This window comes from Bidens hawaiensis, unplaced genomic scaffold (genome assembly GCF_021521415.1).
Source record: "Bidens hawaiensis isolate Kalapana, Puna unplaced genomic scaffold, B.hawaiensis_p1.1 tig00014829_1, whole genome shotgun sequence".
Taxonomy (NCBI): Eukaryota; Viridiplantae; Streptophyta; class Magnoliopsida; order Asterales; family Asteraceae; genus Bidens; species Bidens hawaiensis.
Genome location: NW_027492309.1, coordinates 321,230 through 343,991, shown reverse-complemented (window position 1 = coordinate 343,991; position 22,762 = coordinate 321,230). Strand labels below are relative to the sequence as shown.

The window sequence follows — 22,762 nt, the reverse complement described above, 5'->3', positions numbered from 1 at the left end:
TGGTTTTTACTACTTCGAGCAAGGTTCTAAATCTTTAATGGTTGATTCTTCTAAGTGTTGAAGGCTTCGAGCAAGCTACACTTCAACGAGCAAGGGTATTCTTCTATCGAGCATGGATTGCCAATCGAGCAAACAGCTTGATCATACAAGTTCCAGCCAAGTGTTACGAGCACAGGATGATCGAGCACATGGGGACGAGCATGGATGCAATAAGAGGATGTCACGTGAATCAAAGCAAAGACTTCGAGCACAGTTCAGTTACCGAGCAAGATTTACATCCGAGCATGATAAAGATTGCTGAATAAGAAAAGCTGAAGACATCAAGAAGAATGAGCTTGCTCGATGGACTTATTCGAGCAAAGTTTGAACAAGTCAAGAGGAATGAAGCTTACTCGAAGAGAATATGTATTCTCCGAAAGAGAATATATTCTAAGTAAAGTATGCTCGAGGACACTCTCCGAGCACACCTCGTATAGGAAGCTTGCTTGAGCAAGGTATATACCTTGCTCGAGGTCTGAAACACTTGTATTAGATTTATCTTTCATTATGTAATGTCTAGGACATATACATGGAATGTTAGGGTCTATATATAGACATCCTAGGGTACGACTAGAGACGGTTTTTTTAGGGTTTTTGGGCACGCATACTGACAATCTTTGCAGACGAATATCAAAAGCCGCCGTCACACAAAACCCTAGACATTCCATTCACTGTATCATTGATGTATCATTTAATATAGTGAATCTTTGTCTTTGAAATAGTCTTTACCGATTATCATTTATTGTTTTGTGTTTGATAATTCTCCACAAGCTTTCATTCTCAATCATTGAATATCCTGATTCCGCCGGGATACTTAATCGGTCTTTGAGTAATTAAGTCGGTGTGTTCTTGTCAAATCTTTGCTAAGTTTGCACCCGAAAGACGGTCCTGACATATCTTAACAAAAGCCATCAACGGAAGAATCTTCAGCAACTGTCTAGATAAGTTGAGCATTGGAGACCCCATTACTCAACTTGAGGGGGAGTGTTAGAAAATACAAATTATAATCTCATGATATCATTGCCTATTTTGGGAGATATGACAGCCGAGAAATTATGGACCGTTGCAAGGCAATTTAAGAGAATTTCCATACTAGCTTTATGTATTTTGATTTCATTTTATCTATATATTGACAACTTTTGTACTTGAAAGATAGAAATCAATATATCAATTCAACTCCTTTTCTGTAATAGTTATGAATGAACTAGTCGGGCTCGTTTAATGACTAAAACTCTAAATAAAAAATAAAATAACGAACTAGATAAGCATATCTAATAAAATCTGATAATCACTGAAAGTTCAAACAGCTAAATTATCTAACTTGTTTGTCTCTCTTCATCTCAATCGTTTTTCCTTCATAATTATTAACCCGCATTTCCCACATTAATTCTGAACTGGACCCAAACGATTAAATATAACATTCACCTCTTAATCGTTTAATGTTCACAATGCACTGTTGGACCACCACCATCTTCTAAAAACCGACCATTGCCTCAACGTTTCCCAGGCCCCTAACCTTCACCTCGGTCAAGTCATAGGTCTTCACGGTTTGAACTCCAATTGCACTTTACTGTATGCTAAACAGATTCTAACCCTTCTTTGATTGTAAATTCACCACCTTGTCACACTCTTCCTTGATATACACCCACGACTTATTAACTACCAACAAGACAACAACCACCTGCTGATCCATCACTATCTATGTGGTTTTTGTGTTCTTTCTCCCAACCCTCCCCCCCCCCCCCCCCTTTATGTTGTTATTTTACCTCCACCACTAACATATGTGATATATATCACTTGTTACTCAATGAATTTTTCTATACTTTTTGATACAGTTAAATGTTTTTATTCCCATAAACCTAAGTACAACTAACACCTCATCCACAACACACGAAAATTGAACACGTGACGAGCGAAATGATGACCATGGTCACCAATTAAAATTGTGGCGTGGGTGGGTGAGTGATATCCCCCATGATCTCGCACTTGCCACATCACCACTCATGTCATGTATAACACACATCCTTATTGTTATAAGGATGATATTCATGTATACTTTTTCATCCAATACTTACTATTTAATTTAAAATACAGGACAAAAGGGTATTAACTTATGTAGCATCACAATTTGAAGATCTAAAGAAAAATATTTTTAAAAAAAAAGGGATTTTTTTATTTTTAATTTCAATGTTATTGCTCATCTATCCGGACTGGACACTAGTGATGACAAACTTAAAAGTTTATAGCTGACAAATTTATTTTCTTTTTAATCCAACTCTTAAAATTTTCGTAGATTAGGTCTTTTTAGTGCAATTTGAATAGACTTTGGATAACTCAACTCATTTATAGGTAAACGCGTCGATATTGCCATCACATAAAAGAATCAAAAGTGTTCGGAAAAGAACAAAAGAATACTAATATTACAAAGCAGTAGTGGCTACATTCATACTAGTACCATCATAACCTTTTTTTTTGAACAACTTTTATAATGATAAAACAGACCCTGGCAGGGCACAGTTACAAGACAAAACAGATTACAATAGCACCAACATAACTAGAACTATAATCAAATATATTAGGAAAAAGTAACACAAGAAATAAAATATGAAAAAAAAGAAAAGAAAGAAACCTCAGCATGTTTTGCATTTTGTTTCAAGAATCTTTGTTGTATCTGTAAATCCCTCAAAACCAAATGAAACAAGATAAATTTTATCAAGTGGCTTGTCCTTTTCGTGTGCTTGTAAGGCTATGCGTTATGGTGTATGGTTGGGACTTGGGACATGATTGACTTGCTACCGTAGGCATTGGGCGTGGAACTCCAGCTCCTTCTCTTTGAGTCCGAGAGGGGTGTTGGGGGAATCGTAGGATGGGGGACAGACTGCCATTTAACACAATCACCTAAGTTGATTTTTCAATCAATGAAAGCTATCCACCACAATACTAATTTTTCATTCTATTAAGTAATTTAAACATTATTTTGATTATTCTCAAATAACTTGTTGATTAACTAAATTATTGTTTATTTATCATTTTCCGAACATTCCAATATAAATTATAACTAAAACGGAGTTGTTTAAAAAAATATAGTTTTTTTTTGTCTCATAAAGGTTTGAATCGATATTTTAGATGATAAATAAATGTTTAAAAATATTTATATTAAATTGTTTACATATAGATTGGATAATGACTACAATTTGACTTACCTTTCACATAACTATAACACATATTAATATTACTGTGTCATGAGGTGCGTTGGGCCACATGGCCAAAGTAGGCACTAAACATTGTTACACACGAGAACCAAAAGGGGTGCTGCCCTCAGCCGCGTGGTTTTCTTCGCATGCGCTAGCTCTCAACATCTATTTTCTTTTAATTAGTAAGCACTATATTAATCAATTAGTTGACTTCATTGAAGAGGTATGTACCCGCCTCAACAACGAACGAGGCGGGTCAACCCACAAGATATAAACAAGAGGCTTGAAATCAAGACTTTATGAAGGCACAAAGCCAAAACCTATGCGCATGGCGCATATCACACATGCTCATGCATCACATGCTCATGCATCACATGCTCAGGCATCACATGCTCAGGCACCACATGCTCAGGCATCACATATGCTCAGGCACCACAGATGCTCACGCATCACATATGCGCGTGACGCATCCGCGCGCGGCGCATATCACATGCTCGTGCATATCACATTTGCGCATGAAACATCTGCGCGTGAGAATAAAGAGAAGACCCCGCGCATCCTCAGGATAGGCGCATATCATACATGCACATAATCAACCTCGCCCTTATCCAAATCAGGATTAGGGCAACCTTGATTGTGCACGTCGGACAACCTTCCAGAATATATCTTTTTAAGGAATAAGAATATGCTGATGTTGACAGCTGCCAAATGAAAGGTGGACAACTCAGCATAACCCATGTGCTACCACGTGATTATAACCAATGAGAAAGCACCAGGTGTCCCAGAGGACACGTGGCGCAGAGCAATTGGAGGAGGCCAGCAAGGCTGAGCCCAATCAGTGGAAACCCTAGCACTATAAATACAGCATCAACTCCACAAGGAGAGACATTCAATCATATTCAATTACATTCAATCACAGACAGTTACAGCCAGTAACACAGACAATCACATCCAATTACAGAGTATTCAGCTATTAAGCAATACTCTCCAGATTTCCTTACTCGGATATTATTATCTTCTCCCACCAATACTTATTCTCACACCGGAGGGTTACCCCAAAGAGGACCCCTCTGTCCCTTTCTGAGGGGTAAGTTGACGGTGCTGTTCATTTTGTAGGTGGAAGAACACAGATCCAAGAAAACCATCGGTGAAACAGTATAATCACACCCGAGGAAAGTAGATCATCCACCAGTGAGTCGATCCACGTTTCTTCATTGGCGCCATCCACTGTTACAACGGCAACAAGATCTTCATCAGATCTATAAAAACAAATTTTCACCATGGTTTCTGGTGCTCGTAACGTCGATCAAGTTCTGGAGGATATTGAACGTGAGGATGTTAATGAGGGACAGCAGTTTCTGAGGGGGCCGCGTGATTCTACGCGCACCACCAGTAACCGTCCCTTCATCACAACTCCTCACGGCCAGACTGAAACTCCTCCAGACGATCTCACGTTACAAAATCTTGCCGGCGCGAAACAAAAAGGACCAATGGGTCCAGAAGATGAAACAGATGATCCTAAAGAATGGCTCATAAACGAGCAGCGGCGTCTAATGGACAAGTACAATGAGATGGTCAAACAGAAAAAGCTAGCCGACTTAACACAAAGGCAAGCGTTTGATAAGCAAACTGTTCATGGAACAAAAAGGCCGCGCGCGCCGGAAGAAGGACATTCTGTTCACACTGCATACACTGAGTTCAGTGATGAAGAAGTGCACAGCATGAGGAAGACGCGAGATACTCATGCAGGAGGCTCACAGCTCCGCGCGCCTGTGAACATGGCGCCTGGAGCCAGAGCCGATCTGGATCTGCACATACCGTACAGCCCACCAGTTAGAGGGCAAGTGGACGTAACCACACCGTACAGACCAGCCATCTTGGTGAAACATTCAAAGTTCACTGAGCGCATCGCTAAGGCTCCCATCCAGCACAAAACCAAGATGCCAAGTGGTTTGGGCAAATATGACGGCACAACAGATCCAGACGATTTCTTGCAAGGTTTTTACAACACGGGAAACCTAGAGAGCTGGACGATGCCAACATGGTGTCACATGTTTGCTCGCTGCCTCACGGGCGCGGCGCGTGTCTGGTTCGAGAGCTTGCCGACTGGGCAAATCGATGGGTTCGAGGAACTATTGGAAAAGTTCCAAGCCCACTTCGTACAGCAGCGCAGACACACGCGCGACCCTGATGACATCATGCACTGCGTGCGCAGGAATGATGAAACGATTGAAGACTACATAACACGTTTCAATCAGGAGTCTCTGGCAATCGGAGGTATAACGGAGCAACTCCTGCGCGTGGCCTTTATACAAGGCGCGCGCAGTGATCAACTCCGCCGAGCTCTCGTAAGCAGAGATGGCATGCCCACCACTTGGGCAAAGTTAATGGAGGCATCGCGAGTTTTCGCGAGAAATGAAAAACAAATTGCCCAAGATAGGGCAAGAGAAAGAGCGCATCAAGCTGAGTCACCGCGCAGCAAAGAAAAAAGGGGCAAACAGAACTCTGTATGGTCCAGGTTGCAACCAACCAGTTTTTCTTCCGCAGAAAAGCAGGCGCAACCAAGCTCACCCCAGCCCCAAAAAGATGTTCGTAATCGCGGGGAGGGTGACAAGAGGGAAGGCGGCAGAGATCCTAACAGACCTCTGCCAAGAATATGGACTCCCCTCACTAAAACGCCTTCACAGGTGTTAAGCACTGAGAATGTCCAATTCAAAAGCCCCAAGCCACTACACTACAAGGGACCATCAGACAGTGGCAAGTACTATGAGTTTCACAAGTCCACAGGACACAACACTGATGCATGCCACCACTTGAAGGATGCAATTGAAAAGGATGTGAAATCAGGCAAGCTGGCTCACCTGGTAAAAAACTCAAGACCAGAAAATGAACAACCAGAAGGAGCCTCTGCCAGCAAAAAGTACAAAAGAATCTGTGTAGCCGAGGGAGGAAGGCAAGGGCAAATATCAAGAAAGAGAAGCGCGCAAATCCAAGGAGATTGGCGCGAGCAACAAGTCATCTTCCCGAGAATCAGGGGAGGCCCTTCCATCAGCAGTCCTCTTGTCATCACTACACACATTGCTCATTACGAAGTGTCAAAAGTCCTGGTGGACACTGGCAGCGAATCAGACATAATGTATGAGCAATGTTTCAGGAAACTGGATCCGGCAGACCAAGCAAGGCTTGAAATTGTGAATGCGCCGATCTCTGGTGTTTCCAATGAAATCATTCATCTCCTAGGTCAAATACAATTTGAACTAACTATGGGGGATGAGAAACACAAGCGAGCCGAAGTTGTCAACTTCTTGGTCCTGCCCACCACTTCTTGCCACAATATGATCTTGGGTAGAGGAACGATTGCCCAATTTAACGCCATACCGTCGCCAGCACACGGCGCGTTGGGGTTCCCAACACCAACAGGTGTAACTTTTGTATACAGAGATCATTTGTGCGCAGTGACAAGTACTCCGCGGGAGGGGAGAATGAAAATTCCAATGGCAGAAAACGCGCCAGAGGAATGGATTCTCAACCCGAAATTCCCGGAGCAAAAAATCACAATTGGCGCTACGATATCAGACGACACGAGGTTGAGAATGAAAAGGTTGCTCACAGCATATATGTCGGTCTTCGCGTGGCAACACTCTGATATGAATGGGGTTCCGCGAGACCTGGGACAACATTCTCTCAACACGTTCAAGTCTGTAGAGCCAATTGCTCAAAAGAAGAGAGTCATGGGGGATGAGAAAGCGAGGGCCATGAATGAGCAGGTTGAGGATTTACTGCGCGCAAACATCATCCGCCCGATACGATACCAGACGTGGGTAGCCAATCCTGTGATGGTAAAGAAAAGTAACGGGTCGTGGAGGATGTGCATTGACTTCAAAGACCTCAACAAAGCGTGCCCAAAAGATTGTTACCCCCTCCCAAACATCGACGCAAAGGTGGACTCCGTGGCGCCATTCAAGCTCAAATGTTTCCTGGATGCCTACAAAGGCTATCACCAGATTCAAATGGCACCACAAGATGAGGACAAGACCGCATTTAGAACCGACAAGGGTGTTTTTTGCTACACAAAAATGCCCTTTGGTTTGAAGAATGCGGGCGCCACCTACCAAAGACTTATGGATGCCGTTTTCAGCGAGCAAATCGGAATAAACCTAGAAGTCTATGTGGATGATTTGGTGATCAAGAGCAAGGAGGAAAAGCAAATGCTCAAAGACATCGAAGAAACCCTTGGGCGCCTAAAGGAAGTTAACATGAAGCTCAATCCGAGCAAATGTACTTTCGGCGTACTAGAGGGAAAATTTCTAGGTGTAATGGTCACCAAGGATGGTTTCAAGGTGAACCCTGAGAAGGTGGAGGCCATCCTTGACATGCCCTCGCCATCCACCATGAAAGAAGTCAAGAAGCTGAATGGTAGATTGGTTTCAATCAACAGGTTCCTAGCGAACCATGCAAGCAAATCTACCCCATTTGTCAATACATTGAGAAACTGCTTAAAGAAAAGTCAGTTCAAATGGACTCCTGAGGCCGAGCAAGCGTTCAGTGAGATTAAAGAATGTTTGATAAATCTGCCCGCGCTCACAGCTCCACTTCCTGGTGAAACTTTGACATTATACCTATCAACAGGAGAGCGCGCCATCGGCGCAGTATTATTGGTGGATCGCAAGGGAATCCAAACGCCAATATACTATGTGAGTCGGGTGCTGACAGATCCTGAGACGCGCTACTCCATCATGGAAAAGTTAGTTTTGTCACTAACACACGCGTCGCGCAAGCTTCATAGATATTTCAATGGTCATCCCATTGAAGTACTGACTGGTTACAACATCCAGCAAGTCTTGCGGCGCCCCGCGCTCTCGGGAAAGCTGACAAAATGGGCCCTGGAATTAGGTGAACACACGATCGCCTATAAGCCCCGTCCAGCAATAAAGGGGCAAGTTTTGGCTGACTTCATTACAGAAATCCCCGAAGGAAGAGTTGAAGAGGCTCAGCGCGAGGTAGACCCTCCGCGAGCCAATGATGAAGAAAATGTTTGGAGATTGTTCACTGACGGAGCTTCAAACAGCGAAGGGTCCGGCGCAGGCCTTAAACTGGTGGATCTAGAGAATCATGAATATACTTACGCCATCAGGTTGGACTTCAAGAGCACCAACAATGAGGCTGAGTATGAAGCCCTGCTGGCTGGCCTGCGCATCGCGCAGAAATTCGGAGTTAAAAAGCTAGAGGCCCATGTTGATTCATACTTGGTAGCAGCACAGGTCAATGGCCTTTATGATGCCAAGGAGAACACCATGCCTCTATATCTAGAGCAGGCGAAAAAGCTCATCGAGCAATTTGACTGCTTCAGAATCATTCATATTCCGCGCAGTGAAAACAAATCTGCAGACGCGCTGAGTAAGATGGCATCAACCAGTTTTGATCACTTTGGCAAAGATGTCAGGGTAGAAGTAATGAGCAACCCGTCGGTGGTAGCGAAGTCTGTCCTGGTAACTCATACAACCCCTTCATCAGGTTGGACTTCAAGAGCACCAACAATGAGGCTGAGTATGAAGCCCTGCTGGCTGGCCTGCGCATCGCGCAGAAATTCGGAGTTAAAAAGCTAGAGGCCCATGTTGATTCATACTTGGTAGCAGCACAGGTCAATGGCCTTTATGATGCCAAGGAGAACACCATGCCTCTATATCTAGAGCAGGCGAAAAAGCTCAACGAGCAATTTGACTGCTTCAGAATCATTCATATTCCGCGCAGTGAAAACAAATCTGCAGACGCGCTGAGTAAGATGGCATCAACCAGTTTTGATCACTTTGGCAAAGATGTCAGGGTAGAAGTAATGAGCAACCCGTCGGTGGTAGCGAAGTCTGTCCTGGTAACTCATACAACCCCTTCATCATGGATAACTCCAATAATGGAATTCTTGAAGGAGGGAAAGGTACCAGATGATCGCGCACAAGCGAGGAAGATAAGACACAAGGCGCAGAACTATGAACTGCTTGACGGTACATTATATCGACGCTCTTATCTTGGGCCGCTCATGAAATGCCTAGATGCTGAGGAAGCAAGCTATGTGATCAGAGAGATACACGAAGAAATCTGTGGAATTCATGCTGGCCCGCGCATGGTGGTTGCCAAGGCAATGAGCGCAGGCTACTATTGGCCAGGCATGTACTTGGACGCTCTAAAGGAGATCCAAAAATGCAAAGCATGTCAGAGCTATGCGCCAAACACCATGCGGCCAAAGAACAACTTGATTCCAGTAACCTCAGCATGGCCTTTCCACAAATGGGCAATCGACATTGTCAGTCCCCTTCCGCAAGCGCAAGGGCGAGTAAAATTTTTGGTAGTGGCAATAGACAATTTCACAAAATGGGTTGAAGCCAAGCCACTAGCAAAAATCACAGCCGAGGTGATGAAGCAGTTTATCTGGAGCCACATCATATGCCGTTTTGGCTTGCCCATGGAAATTGTGAGCGATAATGGCAAGCAATTCACTGACAAGAAGATATCCAGCTGGCTCAAGGAATTGCGCATCAACCAAATTTTCACTTCAGTTTGTCACCCTCAGGGGAATGGACAAGTGGAACGCGCGAACCAAAGCTTGTTAAATGGGCTGAAGAAAAGGTTGGAGGGAGAATCCCATTCTTGGGTCAAAGAGCTACCTAATGTCCTGTGGGCACACAGGACATTAAGCAAAACCAGCAATGGCGAATCCCCGTTCAGCCTAACCTATGGAACAGAGGCAATGATTCCAGCAGAAATTGGATGCCCATCCCATAGAGTGCTCATGATGAGCAAGATTGATAACGAGCGCGAAAGGAGGTTGGATCTCAACTTACTTGAAGGGCGCAGAGAGGCGGCTATCATCAGTGAAGCCAAGTACAAGAAAAAGCTGGAAAAATATTACAACCAACGCGTGAAAGAATGCCACTTCAAGAAAAATGATTTTGTCCTTCGAAACAATGAAGCTAGCCGCGCGATACCCCCGGGAAAAATGTCCCCCAATTGGGAGGGACCTTATCAAGTCTTGGAAGAATTGGGAAAAGGCGCATACGCCTTAAAAGATTTGAATGGAAAGAAGATCCCGCGCGCATGGAACGCGGCACAGCTTAGAAAATGTTTCATGTAAAAATGTCAAGTTTGTAATCAAGGCTTTTTAAGCCATTATGAATAATGATACGCGCTATCTTCTCTTAATGTGGATTCTATTACCTTTTGCATACATGTTTCACACTTCCCTTTATTAGTTTTGAGCAATATGACAACATTGTATTGACATCAAAACGAAATAAAAACGAAGTAAAACATACATGCGCGAGCTTCAAGCTCAAACGCGTTAACGAGTCTTAACTCTAAAACGTCAGGGCCTTAGCCCAATTCTATTACCTTTTGCATACATGTTTCACACTTCCCTTTATTAATTTTGAGCAATATGACAACATTGTATTGACATCAAAACGAAATAAAACGAAGTAAAACATACATGCGCGAGCTTCAAGCTCAAACGCGTTAATGAGTCTTAACTCTAAAACGTCAGGGCCTTAGCCCAATAATGTGAGCCTTAGCTCAAATCACTCACAACATCCATCCTACATGCTGCGCAGCCCGACCATAAAACACCTAAACACAACTAAGGCGAAGCAAATGCCAAAACATAGTTGTTAAGGTCTCAGGTTGGGGTCGCGCATGAAACTGTAGTGGATATCTGAGTAACACATTGACACGTAAAGGCTAAAAAACTTATAATTCCATAAATGCGCGATAACGTCGCGCAAAAGAGGAATAATGAAAACGCCAAGGCGCGTGTCAATATAATCAAGATATGGCAAAATCACTTACAATATGACAAGGATTAAGTATAATAATTTCCTTACAACCTTGTTCTTATTTCAATGTGCAAGCATATCTTATATTCAACAAGCAAACATGCAGTATAAAGAGATGAATGGGGAATGCGCAAGATGCGAAGAAGGGAAAAACAAAATTTCATTCCAAAGCGTTGAAATTTACAAGTTTACAAGATGAGATACAAACTACAAATAAAAATAAAAAAAAAAAAAAAAACATGAAGGGCTTCTCAAGTCTCCACGTTGACATCAGCCTCTTCATCATCCTCATCATCGCCCTCGGCATCTGGCGCAGCTTGCTCCTCGTCATCTCCAAACTGACCATAGTCAAGTTCTTCGTCCTGAATGGAGTCTTCTATCACGACAGTGTCAGGAGCGGATCCTTTGGCCACGCCAGAGCCGCTAGCAACGCCAGCATTCTCCGCGCCATCATCGCCGCAGCCAGCCCCTTCGCACTCGTCAAGTAATTTCTTTAGCGCGACGAGATCGGGCTGGTCAGCAAGCGCGGATATCTGCAAATCATAAGCGAAAATATGAGTACAAAAAGACTTAGAAAATAAGTCAAGGTAATCTCATTAAGGTTAAAATACCTGCGCAAGGATGGGAATGGGAGTATTCATATACTTCTCCCCCATCGCGGCCATGTCCGCGCAGGCAACGGAGCTCTGATAAGGGTACTCGGATGGGTTCTTCTTCAGCATGCCATATTCATAGCCATCCGTAAACCCTTCAGCTCGCCCCACCAAGCGCGCGGCAGCGTTGCAGTCCATCACAAGGGCCTGAAACTCGTCTGAGTATTTCATCGCGAAAGCGCAACGAGTCATGCCCTGTGAGATTAGCCATTGGCGATCCTGCGCGAGGCCAGCAACAGACATCTCGAGGGCAGGAATCTGAGAGTTTAATAACTCAACAGTTTCCTTAGTCTGTTTCAGCTCCTCTTTGTCGGACGCTGATGCCGCCAGGACTTCTTCTTTTTCCGCTCGCGCAAGATCGAGTGCTTCCTGGCTAGACGCTGCCGTCGCCAAGGCTTCGTCTTTTTCGGCCTGCGCGGCCGCCAGCTCCCTCTTCAGGCGCGCAACCTCACTCTCCAGCGATGATTTTTCAGTTATAGACTGGACAAGAGCTTGGTCACGCGCCTCCGCCTCCAGCTCCAAGTCGCGCGCTCTGCGCGCGTACTTGGACGCGTCCGCCTCCGCAGCTTGTAACTTCTCCCGCGCAGCCTGAAGCTCATGCCCGCGCTTCACGAAGGCGCTGTTGGCACTTGCTCTGTTCTCACTGAGCTCTGCTTGGAGCTTCTCAGCTCTCTCGCGAGCATCAGAAAGATGCCAAGCAGACACCTTAGGCTCTTGCTTGGCTTCCGCAAGAGCATCACGTACTTTTACGTAATCAGAGCGAAGCTCTTGGGAGGCAGCAAAGAAGGCCGACCCAGCAAACATATGATCGTTGAGCAGGTCGTCGCGAGCGCGGTCCTCCTGGAACCTCCTTTCAGATGGAGGCACAGCATGAGCCCAGAATTCCGCACACACACCCATGGACTGAAATGTGCTGTCTTCAGTAATATTCCATCTCGGGCGGTAAATGTGATCGGCTTCCTGCAAAAAACAAAGTAATTATCTAAGTCATCAAAACATTAAGATGGAAGTACGCGCAGCGGAGCAAAAAAGAAACTATACCTGCGGGGATGAAGCAGAAAAGTCAGCGCCAGCCCCACGAGAAGGCTCCGCCGCGAAGCCTCGTGGCGCTGCAGGACTGGCGCGACCGCGGTCGGAGTCTTCAACTTCAAACTCCTTATCCTCCTCGGAAACAGGCCTTTTCTCCTGCGACCTAGAGCCAAAATCGGTCTCGCGAGGAGGGCTGTGCGCAGGAGGAGGTGAGGGAGGTCTCGACGCCGCCAGGTCGGCGCGCAAAACGGCCTCCTGCTCCTTAGTAATCCCGATGAGGGGAGATTCATCGCTTGCAGGAGCAGGAGCAGAGCCAACGGCGCTGGCACCGGCGCCAGGAGTGCCGCCAGCAGCTTGTGCGCCAGCTACGGCTTCTATGAAAAAATCAACAAAAAGAAATGGTTCATGACTTGATCTAAAAGAAAGTCAGAAAATAAGAGCGCAATACGTACCTTGGCGCAACTCCGTTCGCGAAGCAAACATCGCCATGAAGTCCATTCTACCCTTCTTTGAGGGTAAAACAGGGGACTTCGAAGCGACCTCCGGCGCAGCCTCGGCATCTTGTTGCGCTGTCGCCGGCTCTACAAACATTTGAGTGAGCAAAGATTCATTAGTAATTCTATCAGAATCGCGCTCATAGAACCATAAAAGATAAGCAAAGGATAAGCAAAGGATAAGCAAAGTATACCTGTCGAAGGCGCAACACCGCTTCCCTTTTCCGCCGCGCGAAGGGAGGAGGTAGCGCCACCATACCTCAAGTGGACAGGAGGTCTGCCACTTTTTGAGGCAGGGAAGCCAAGGAAACCTTGGTGGTAAACTCCTGGGTTTTCCCAAATCCCCCCGCCTGAGTAGGAGGATCCTGAACAACAGGGGCAACATCTTTCTTCTGTTTCTTACTGGCCCCTGCGCCAGTTTTCCCCTTAGCTTTACGCTTTAGTTGAAGCGCCTCCTCCTCCTCCTCCTCTTCCGCGAGCTCCAGCTCGTAGTTTTCGAGCGCATCTACAATACACGCAACATAAGTGTTAGCAAAATTTGGTATTATAAGGGAAAATGCATAACTACAAAGGCTTACCAGGCGCATCGCTGTCGAAGACAAATCCCAGATCAACAGGGATGAACATGTCATCAAAGCGATCGGGGAAACCAACTTCCCCAGCGCCGAGCGCGACGGAGCCACCCTCCATATGCTCATCATATGCGGCGTGGATATACTCCTTGGTGACTGCACAAAACAAGTCAAATGATATCAGCAAAAAGAATTATATTCGCGCAGAAGTAAAGCAATGAGATTAACTTACACAACCCGTCGACTTGGATAACGGGCTCAAGTGCGCTGTCCGCCCACCTCTTGCTCATACCAACCCCAACCAGCGCCTCCTCACAAATGTTCTTGGCGGGGGATGGTTCAGCGGTCAACTTATTAACCCATGCGCCAGTTGGGTTCTTGAGGACACCCACATCCGCAGGCGCAGAAGAGATCGAGCGCATGGTCATACGGATGGGGATCACACCAGCCCTTATATAAAAAAACCTCTCAGACCAGTCATGAAGGCTCTTGAATGAAACAGTTGAGCATTTGACCTTCTGACTGCGAGGAATAAAGAAGAACCAAGAATCTTGGATCTTGGGCTTATAAAAAAATTGAAAGCGCCGAGGGGTGGGCTCCTCGCGCTGGGATTTGCACATGAACTCAAAGTGAGTCATGCGCACAAGTCCAAACGGATGGACTTGGGATATATGAATCCCATAGAACTTAAGCAGTGCACCCACAAACCTTGTCATCGGGAGACGAAGGTTGCAGTGGGTGAAAAAATGGCTATAAAGGGATATATAGCCGGCAGGCGGGTCCGCCGCCGTTTGCCCGGCCCCAGGCAACATGCAGCCAAACACAGGGAGAAAACCCTGAGAGGCGATAAGGCTGTCAAGATCAGCCTGCCTCAGTTTGCAGGGGATTTCATTCCACCTCTTCACGGCCTTGGCCCTCCCTACCTCCTCCGATGAGACCTCAGCAGCCTTCTTCCCCTTGCCGGTCTTCTTCAATGTAGACATTACTAACGATTTTCTACGGCAATGGATGGGGGAGATTGTGTTGTCTGAGCTATCAGACATACAACTGTGACAACGAACAAGGGTTGCTTCTGAAGAACAGATATTTGGAAGCAGAACAAAGGTAATCGGAAGACAAAGACAGAAAGAAAAGAGCTCTGAATAATAAACAAGCAGATGAAGGATAAAAACCTCTAAGGGCTGGCTTTTATAGGCCCAGGAGAGAGAAAAATTGGTGCTGATCGGACTTCAAGCGCCCCCACTCGCAGGTGTAAGCCAACGCGAGCGCGACACGTGTCCCTGACAACTGTGTGAGGGGACACGAAAAGAAATAATACAGCTGTTGCCAGAGTTCACGCGCCACCACTCGCAAGAACGGACCAATGCGAGCGCGACACGTGTTCCTGACACTCTGTGAGGGGACACGAAAGGCAACTGTAGCACCTCGAGCACACGAAAGGTCTGACACGTCTCCATCACGTATAGGGACGATTCGTTTTCAACTAAAAGGATAGAATTTCGCGCAATGACGAGTAATAAGAAGAAAAAGACAAACCCCTACTAAAAGAGCAAACTGTTAAGTCTAATATCTATCTTGCCTCGCTCGCGCGAGACAAGACACACATTAGACTGGGGGGCTTGAAGAGGTATGTACCCGCCTCAACAACGAACGAGGCGGGTCAACCCACAAGATATAGACAAGAGGCTTGAAATCAAGACTTTATGAAGGCACAAAGCCAAAACCTATGCGCATGGCGCATATCACATATGCTCAAGCATCACATGCTCATGCATCACATGCTCAGGCATCACATGCTCAGGCATCACATATGCTCAGGCACCACAGATGCTCAGGCATCACATATGCTCAGGCACCACAGATGCTCACGCATCACATATGCTCACGCATATCACATATGCGCGTGGCGCATCCGCGCGCGGCGCATATCACATGCTCGTGCATATCACATTTGCGCATGAAACATCTGCGCGTGAGAATAAAGAGAAGACCCCGCGCATCCTCAGGATAGGCGCATATCATACATGCACATAATCAACCTCGCCCTTATCCAAATCAGGATTAGGGCAACCTTGATTGTGCACGTCGGACAACCTTCCAGAAGGTATCTTTTTAAGGAATAAGAATATGCTGATGTTGACAGCTGCCAAATGAAAGGTGGACAACTCAGCATAACCCATGTGCTACCACGTGATTATAACCAATAAGAAAGCACCAGGTGTCCCAGAGGACACGTGACGCAGAGCAATTGGAGGAGGCCAGCAAGGCTGAGCCCAATCAGTGGAAACCCTAGCACTATAAATACAGCATCAACTCCACAAGGAGAGACATTCAATCATATTCAATTACATTCAATCACAGACAGTTACAGCCAGTAACACAGACAATCACATCCAATTACAGAGTATTCAGCTATTAAGCAATACTCTCCAGATTTCCTTACTCGGATATTATTATCTTCTCCCACCAATACTTATTCTCACACCGGAGGGTTACCCCAAAGAGGACCCCTCTGTCCCTTTCTGAGGGGTAAGTTGACGGTGCTGTTCATTTTGTAGGTGGAAGAACACAGATCCAAGAAAACCATCGGTGAAACAGTATAATCACACCCGAGGAAAGTAGATCGTCCACCAGTGAGTCGATCCACGTTTCTTCATTCATATTACCCACCATCACAACACATATTTTTGGTGTGAAATATAAATGATCCAAATGCCTATGTGACGGCTTACGTGACGTCCACATGGTCACTTCACATCTCACGTAACACATAACCTTAGTAAAGTGTGAAAGTTCTGTCTACGTTACAGTGGCATGTCTACACTTTCACATGATCATAACAAATAATCTAAAATAACACATCTTTTAAAATCAAACAAGAACTAACAAACCTAAAATAACATATATATGTGATTAACTTTATTACAAAAAAAGGCTATATGATTGGCCTATTACCTTCAAGGCTACAAATATAACACAACACATATTCACGTGACACAAGTTCACGACTCCATGTGTATGACCATCCATTCCCGGGGCTTATTTTTTTTCATTAAGCCATATATATAGTTTTAACTTTTTATAGAAGAAGAGCACTAAAAAATTTAGAAGTTTAAAGCCCTTGTTAGTGCTAAATCTAAACTCATTGTTAGGCACTTATGTAGACCTTTAATTAATATGATTGTAAAGGGTGCCCAAATTGATAATCTTACAACCATGATAAAATGAAAACATGAAGGTTACATATCAAACAAGCGTAACACGATGAAACGACGAATTAAATGATTGTTATTACTAGAAAATAATAAACTGGAAAGCAAATCACATTCATATCGACCGACCACAAAGCCAACAATCACGCATCAAAAAGGCTCGAGCCAGTCTTTTTTAATCGACCTCAAACTCAACCTAAAGTATAACAATGTGAAAACATAGTAGGAAACCCACTCAAGAAGATGCCACCAAACATATCCCACAAGAAACACAAACACCAAGTAGATACAATCTTTCCAAATATAAGATGGTGAAGTGTGCGTTGTATATATGCTACATATAGACCCACATGCATACATTTAAGTGACATATCAAAATGGGAACTCATCACCAACAAGTTGATGGCATCAACATCACAACCATTAAAGTTTCTAACAAATATTGATTGGGAATAATTCAATACATTAATAATTAAAAATTAATAAAGCTAGTGGGATGAGGATGGGGGTGGGGGTGGGGGTGGGGTCAACACTCGCTAATAACTTAATGCCACAAATTAAGACCCTTGAAAATAACTCATCACCTGCAACAAGCAATCACCATATTCTTCCATTACAAAACATCAAGATTTCACTTTCTTGAAAATAACATGCAACAACCCTTTCATACCAAATTGGTAACAAAATTCAACAGACAAAATAATTATTCAACTGTAACCCCAAGTTTAAGATGAATAAAGCTCAGATTTTTTTCAAGAATCACCACCAAGAATCGAATCTTTACATCAACTGTTTGACGCATAAAAAGCTAACCTCAAAGTAAGCACAAACTCACTAGTTAAAGAAACAACACAACGCACCACGGGGTGCTAACAATCTAAATTTCAAGAAAGTCTGAAACTTTCACTCCCTCGGGCCCTTTCGGGCTGCGGTTGACCCTTTTTCCAAAAAGCCCGTTTCCACCAAACCTCAAACGCCCTTTGTATATTCGGGCAATCATCGCTAGAGTTCAAAAACCGGTCAAACCATGTCATCAAGATTTCTTGCTGGCAAGTCAAAGGCAAAGTCAAAATGGTATTTCCAAGCCCATCTTCGATCAAATGACGATCTAGCCCTTTAGATGCGCGCTTCATCCAAGCAAAATCATCATAAAACGGCACCAACCATGTCTTTAATAGCAAAAATCTCAAATCTTTAGAAGCCAAAAGTTGACCTTTCCCAATTCCTACAAAGAATCTTGCAGTAACTCTACTAATTTCATATCTATGAAGTGGCGGTACTTTATTATGAACTTCAGATAACTCAGTTAAAGACGCCCATGATTTCAAGAAATCCTCGGATATCTGTCGATCGATCAAAATATCAAGAAGAAAATGTAAATTATCCGCTTGTTTCATAATCTGAGAAGCATTTTGTAAATCCCCTTCTGAAGCTTTCAAGAAATGATCTTTTAACAAAATTAAGCATTTGTTACATGCGGAATATAAAGATTCTTTTTTTAAATCACTATGTGATGAATTCTCATGAAGCATTTTTGCCACCAAAACTTTCATTTCCCGTCTCGCCTTTTCATCTTTTCCTTCAAGAACCGTGTGCAAAAGTTTAAGAAGAACCTCATTATTACTTTCATCAACCCCGGATGTAATATCAACTGAAACTCTCTTTAAAACTTCAGTGGGTCCTGCCCCTTCGAGTTGAAGCTCGGATAATAAAGATGATACCTTTTCTTCTTCGTCTTCGGCCCATGGAGCGGCTTCTAGATACTCCAAACAAGATAAAACACCAGCATCGAATCCGATTGCTGCTGACACCTATGTTAAAGTTACAATTAGAAAAGTTATCAGACATCCTAAATGATCACAAAAGACTTGCCGTTAACCATTATTTGACTTATAATGCAATCGTTCTTATGCACTCACTGGATGACAAGATAATTGCATCATCTAAAATCAAAACGTTTTGCTAAAATTATGTGTAAAGTAAAAAATACAGAAAATTTATCATGGAATGTAACGATTCCTCACAAGTGAAATGTGAATAGTCCTGATGCGGATACGGAAACAATCAAATGAATCAATAAGCACTTGAAAATCGCATGCCTATAAGGAACCATAAAGTTCAAGAACAAAGCACTTATAAATTAAAATTCAATTAAAATCTGCATTCATGATAATTTTCAAGTCCTTAGTAAATCTTGATAAACCTTAATAGAAAAGACACTTATAAATAGAGATAAACAAGAAGTTAAAAAGAGAATAAACAGATGCACGAAATTCAAATTCAAATCATGAACAGAGAATTATCATCTGCTCCTGCATCAAAACTGTTCACAGCTTCTATAACACGTGCTGATGCGCATCGGGTAATATTAATTTTTAAGAAAGCCACATTTAACTATGATTATAACTGCATTCAAGGCCGGCCCATAGAGAGGTCAAAGGGCGACCGCCGAAGGCCCGGTCCCCAATTGGGCCTGAGGTTTTTAGATTTTTTTAATACATATTTAAAAAATAACTTATATATACTGTTTATTTAAGAATCCATTTTTAGGCCAGATTATAAAGTTGACCACACTTTTGAGTTTGATGAAATAAGGCCCATTGATTTATTAAAACCCAATAGTCCAATACCTATTAACATTTCGATTCAAGTATTTTAATTAGATCGAAATGTGAGACCATGGATTACAAATAGTTATTTCGAGGGATTTGCTTCCAAAAATGCTAAAAGAGTTTCACGTTTCGTTTTAAGTTTTTTAAGTAGATCATTTTGCTAAAGTACTTTTATTTGGTTTATTCTTATTACAATTATCTATATTATATATGAGTTATTATGTTTGTATTTCCGGGCCCGTTGTTTTACATCACGTCCCATGCCCTGAATTTTTTTTTTTTTTTTTGCATTCTCAGGGATGCCCCTAACTGCATTTAACTATGACTATAACCACATTCTTGTGATAACCACATATTACTATGGCTATAACCACATTCGATCCATAGGGTGACGTTAAGATAGCCACACCTAACTACGGTCTAATAGGCATAAACAAACAAACATACCCAATATAATCCCACTCATAGCAAAGGAAAACCATTCAAAAGCATAGAGTATAGTAATCCATATAACATAACATGTAGCTATGAGAATCAATGCTAACAATCATACAAAAGTACTAATAATGGAAGTTGTAAACTAACATACACATACAATGATTCTAATATATCATGTGGATCACAATTACATTATAGTTAAGCTAATCATCACATCGTATCACCTAGATTCAAAAACTGATAAACAAGCATAATTAGATTACCTTCAAGATCCCAAGAACCTTAGGAACATCTTCCTTCATGAGCTTCCTCCTCAAATCTTTACAATACATCAACCTAATCGACTCAATATAAACCTCGATATCATCACAATCCGAAATCTCAACAATGTAGGGCGGTTGACCTTGTTGACCCCCTTTCCACCCCGACAACTTAACCGCGAAAAACCGGCTATGACTCACCAAGATCTGCCTATGAGCATTCATGGAAACACTCATCCCATCTTTAGAACTCAACGTAAGCCTCACATCACTCGAATTCGCCTCGTGAAACCGACTCCCGGGACTCCGACACGACAAAAGATCCAACAGCCTTTGTTGCATCAAAGCATGCCTATCAATTACAACCGGATGTGGGTTCCCATTATTATTCGGTTTTCTAGGGTTTGAATTGGGGGTTTTGCAATCAGGCTCATTAGCCATCATTTCAAACAGGGTTGGACTGGATCGGGCTTTATCAACTCCGGCAGCCGGCGGCGGCGGCGGAGACATCGGATTCAACAGTCCGGCGGTGAGGGCAGAGTTGAAATTAGTAAAATAAGATGGGTATGATTCTTGTTGGTTGAAAGCAGTTGCCATGTTTGACTTTTCAAGCTTTTCAAGACTCGCCGGAGAAAATTTTAAGATTCTTGAATTCTCGGAATATTCAGGGGAATCGGAGAAAGATTCCGGCGACGGACGTAAGGACGAAGAATCTGAACTGGGTTGGTGTTTGTTTGTGGAGGGGCAGCACCAGGAACTGTTTTCCGGCGAGACAACGGCGGCGGTGGAGCTGTGGTGGTGGCGGCGGTGGAAGTTAAGAGTGGGGGTGGGTTTTTTGTGGAGGTGAATTTGATGGTGGTCTTTTGAGACAGTAGTGGTAGCTGCTGCCATATGATATGAGTTTCTTTTGGGGGTTCGTGTTGTTTTGTGATTCCCATAAACAAATGTTGGATTATTATTTTATTGTTAATGCTAAACGGCGGTTGGTACAAGGCAGTGTGTGTTCAACGGTGTGAGAGAGAGTGACGTGTCACAGGTCATAGTTTGGAGTGGTGGGACCAACACACAGTTAGGGTGAAGTGTGTGTGAAAGTGGGTGGAGATACATGATGGTGTTGGTGGTGGTGAGAGGGTTGATGCCTTGGTTTCGAGTGTAGGCCAGTTGAGGATAAAGGGCATGCTGAATAAGTTTTGTAGTTATTGTTCCATAACTATGAATAGATAAGAGTACTATACATGATAGGATAGTATATGTTTTTATGATCAAGGGATTTTGAAGAAATATGGTATCAAATTCGGGTAGGTTTAGTTTATGGTTTTTTAAGAAGCACGGTCAAACTGGATAGTCTGAATCTACGTTTCCGTAAGTGTGAGTCTACTGATGGTCAGATGACGTCAGATCCCAGCCAATCACCTGCAAAACCGAACACCATGAGTCTCGTCACGGGAAATACACGATGGGGGGTCTTCCCGTAACCACCCTCCGGCGTGAGAATAAGTATTGTACTAATCAGAAATAAGTATGAATACTAGTAATTGCTTAGAGCGTGTGGGAGTGAATGAATACCTCAAGGAGATGGCTGGAGTATTTATATCCGAAGGTGGAGGAAAGGTGATTGGTAGAGTTGTCACTATGATATTTCATATATGCCTGAATGGACACGTGTCGAGCGCTTATAGGATGTGACAGCCTGGCCACGTTTGGAGACGGTTATCAGGTGTCCAGATGTCATCTTTCCATTGGCTGATGTCGCTATCAGGAAATGTTGGGAAAATCTTCTAGAAGTAATTTGTTACAACTGCTCTTCCATATCACATGAAGACCTTGCGTGTGTGGGGTCCTTAGCGTGGTTCGCAGGTTCCTTTCGCGGATGCTCAATGGTAATCCGCGAGTTGTGTTGGAGACCCGCGAGGCGTTTCTAGATCCGCGGGTAGTTTTACTACCCTACATCTATAAGTCCCCCCAGTCCATTGTTTCTTCCGTGATGTGATGTCACGGGTGGAATTATGGACTCACTGCTCTTTGATTTTTGGCGTGAGTTGAGTTGTTGATCTGCGGATTTTCACAGTTTCTTCTGGACAAGGGTTACTGTTTCTTGTTTTGAGATGTGACGCTTTCCGTTTGAGTTTTGTCAGTGGTGACTTTTAAGATGTTTGCACGGATTTTTAGGCGACTGATTCAAAATCATTTCGTCTTTGTTAGTTACCGCCTACCGTGTCACAATCTTATTAGGCGATGGCATAATGGTGAGCTGTACTCCTCCACATCGCATTAATGCGATGGGTATAAAAGAGGGTGAGCGTTTCCATTATCTTTCTACTTGCCAAAGTTTTTGATAACTATCCATCTTCTTCTTCTTCATCTTCTGCTTTTCTTTGTTACAACATAGCTTGTTGTGTGATATTTACCGTTGCATTAATGGCTGGTGGGAAAAGG

The 22,762-nt window shown here is 43.6% G+C and overlaps 1 protein-coding gene across 1 annotated transcript; it reads right to left on the bottom strand.

Annotated features, from left to right (window-relative positions):
• Positions 1–17,869: 17,869 nt before the first annotated feature.
• LOC143547782 (BTB/POZ domain-containing protein At1g63850-like) lies at positions 17,870–21,250 on the bottom strand. The gene is made up of 2 exons (XM_077039115.1): positions 20,330–21,250; positions 17,870–18,827 (listed from the first exon to the last, which is right to left on the bottom strand). Exons 1-2 carry the CDS (start codon positions 21,215–21,217, stop codon positions 17,901–17,903), a joined length of 1,815 nt encoding a protein of 604 aa, XP_076895230.1. The 5' UTR covers positions 21,218–21,250; the 3' UTR covers positions 17,870–17,900.
• Between the last annotated feature and the right edge of the window lie 1,512 nt (positions 21,251–22,762).

What these genes read in the sequence shown, in the direction of transcription:
- LOC143547782 (XM_077039115.1), bottom strand. Translation starts at nt 21,217, where the DNA reads ATGGCAGCAGCTACCACTACTGTCTCAAAAGACCACCATCAAATTCAC. An exon ending in AGGTTCTTGGGATCTTGAAG is followed by an intron (nt 18,828 to 20,329) that starts GTAATCTAATTA and finishes ACTTTAACATAG; the next exon opens with GTGTCAGCAGCAATCGGATT.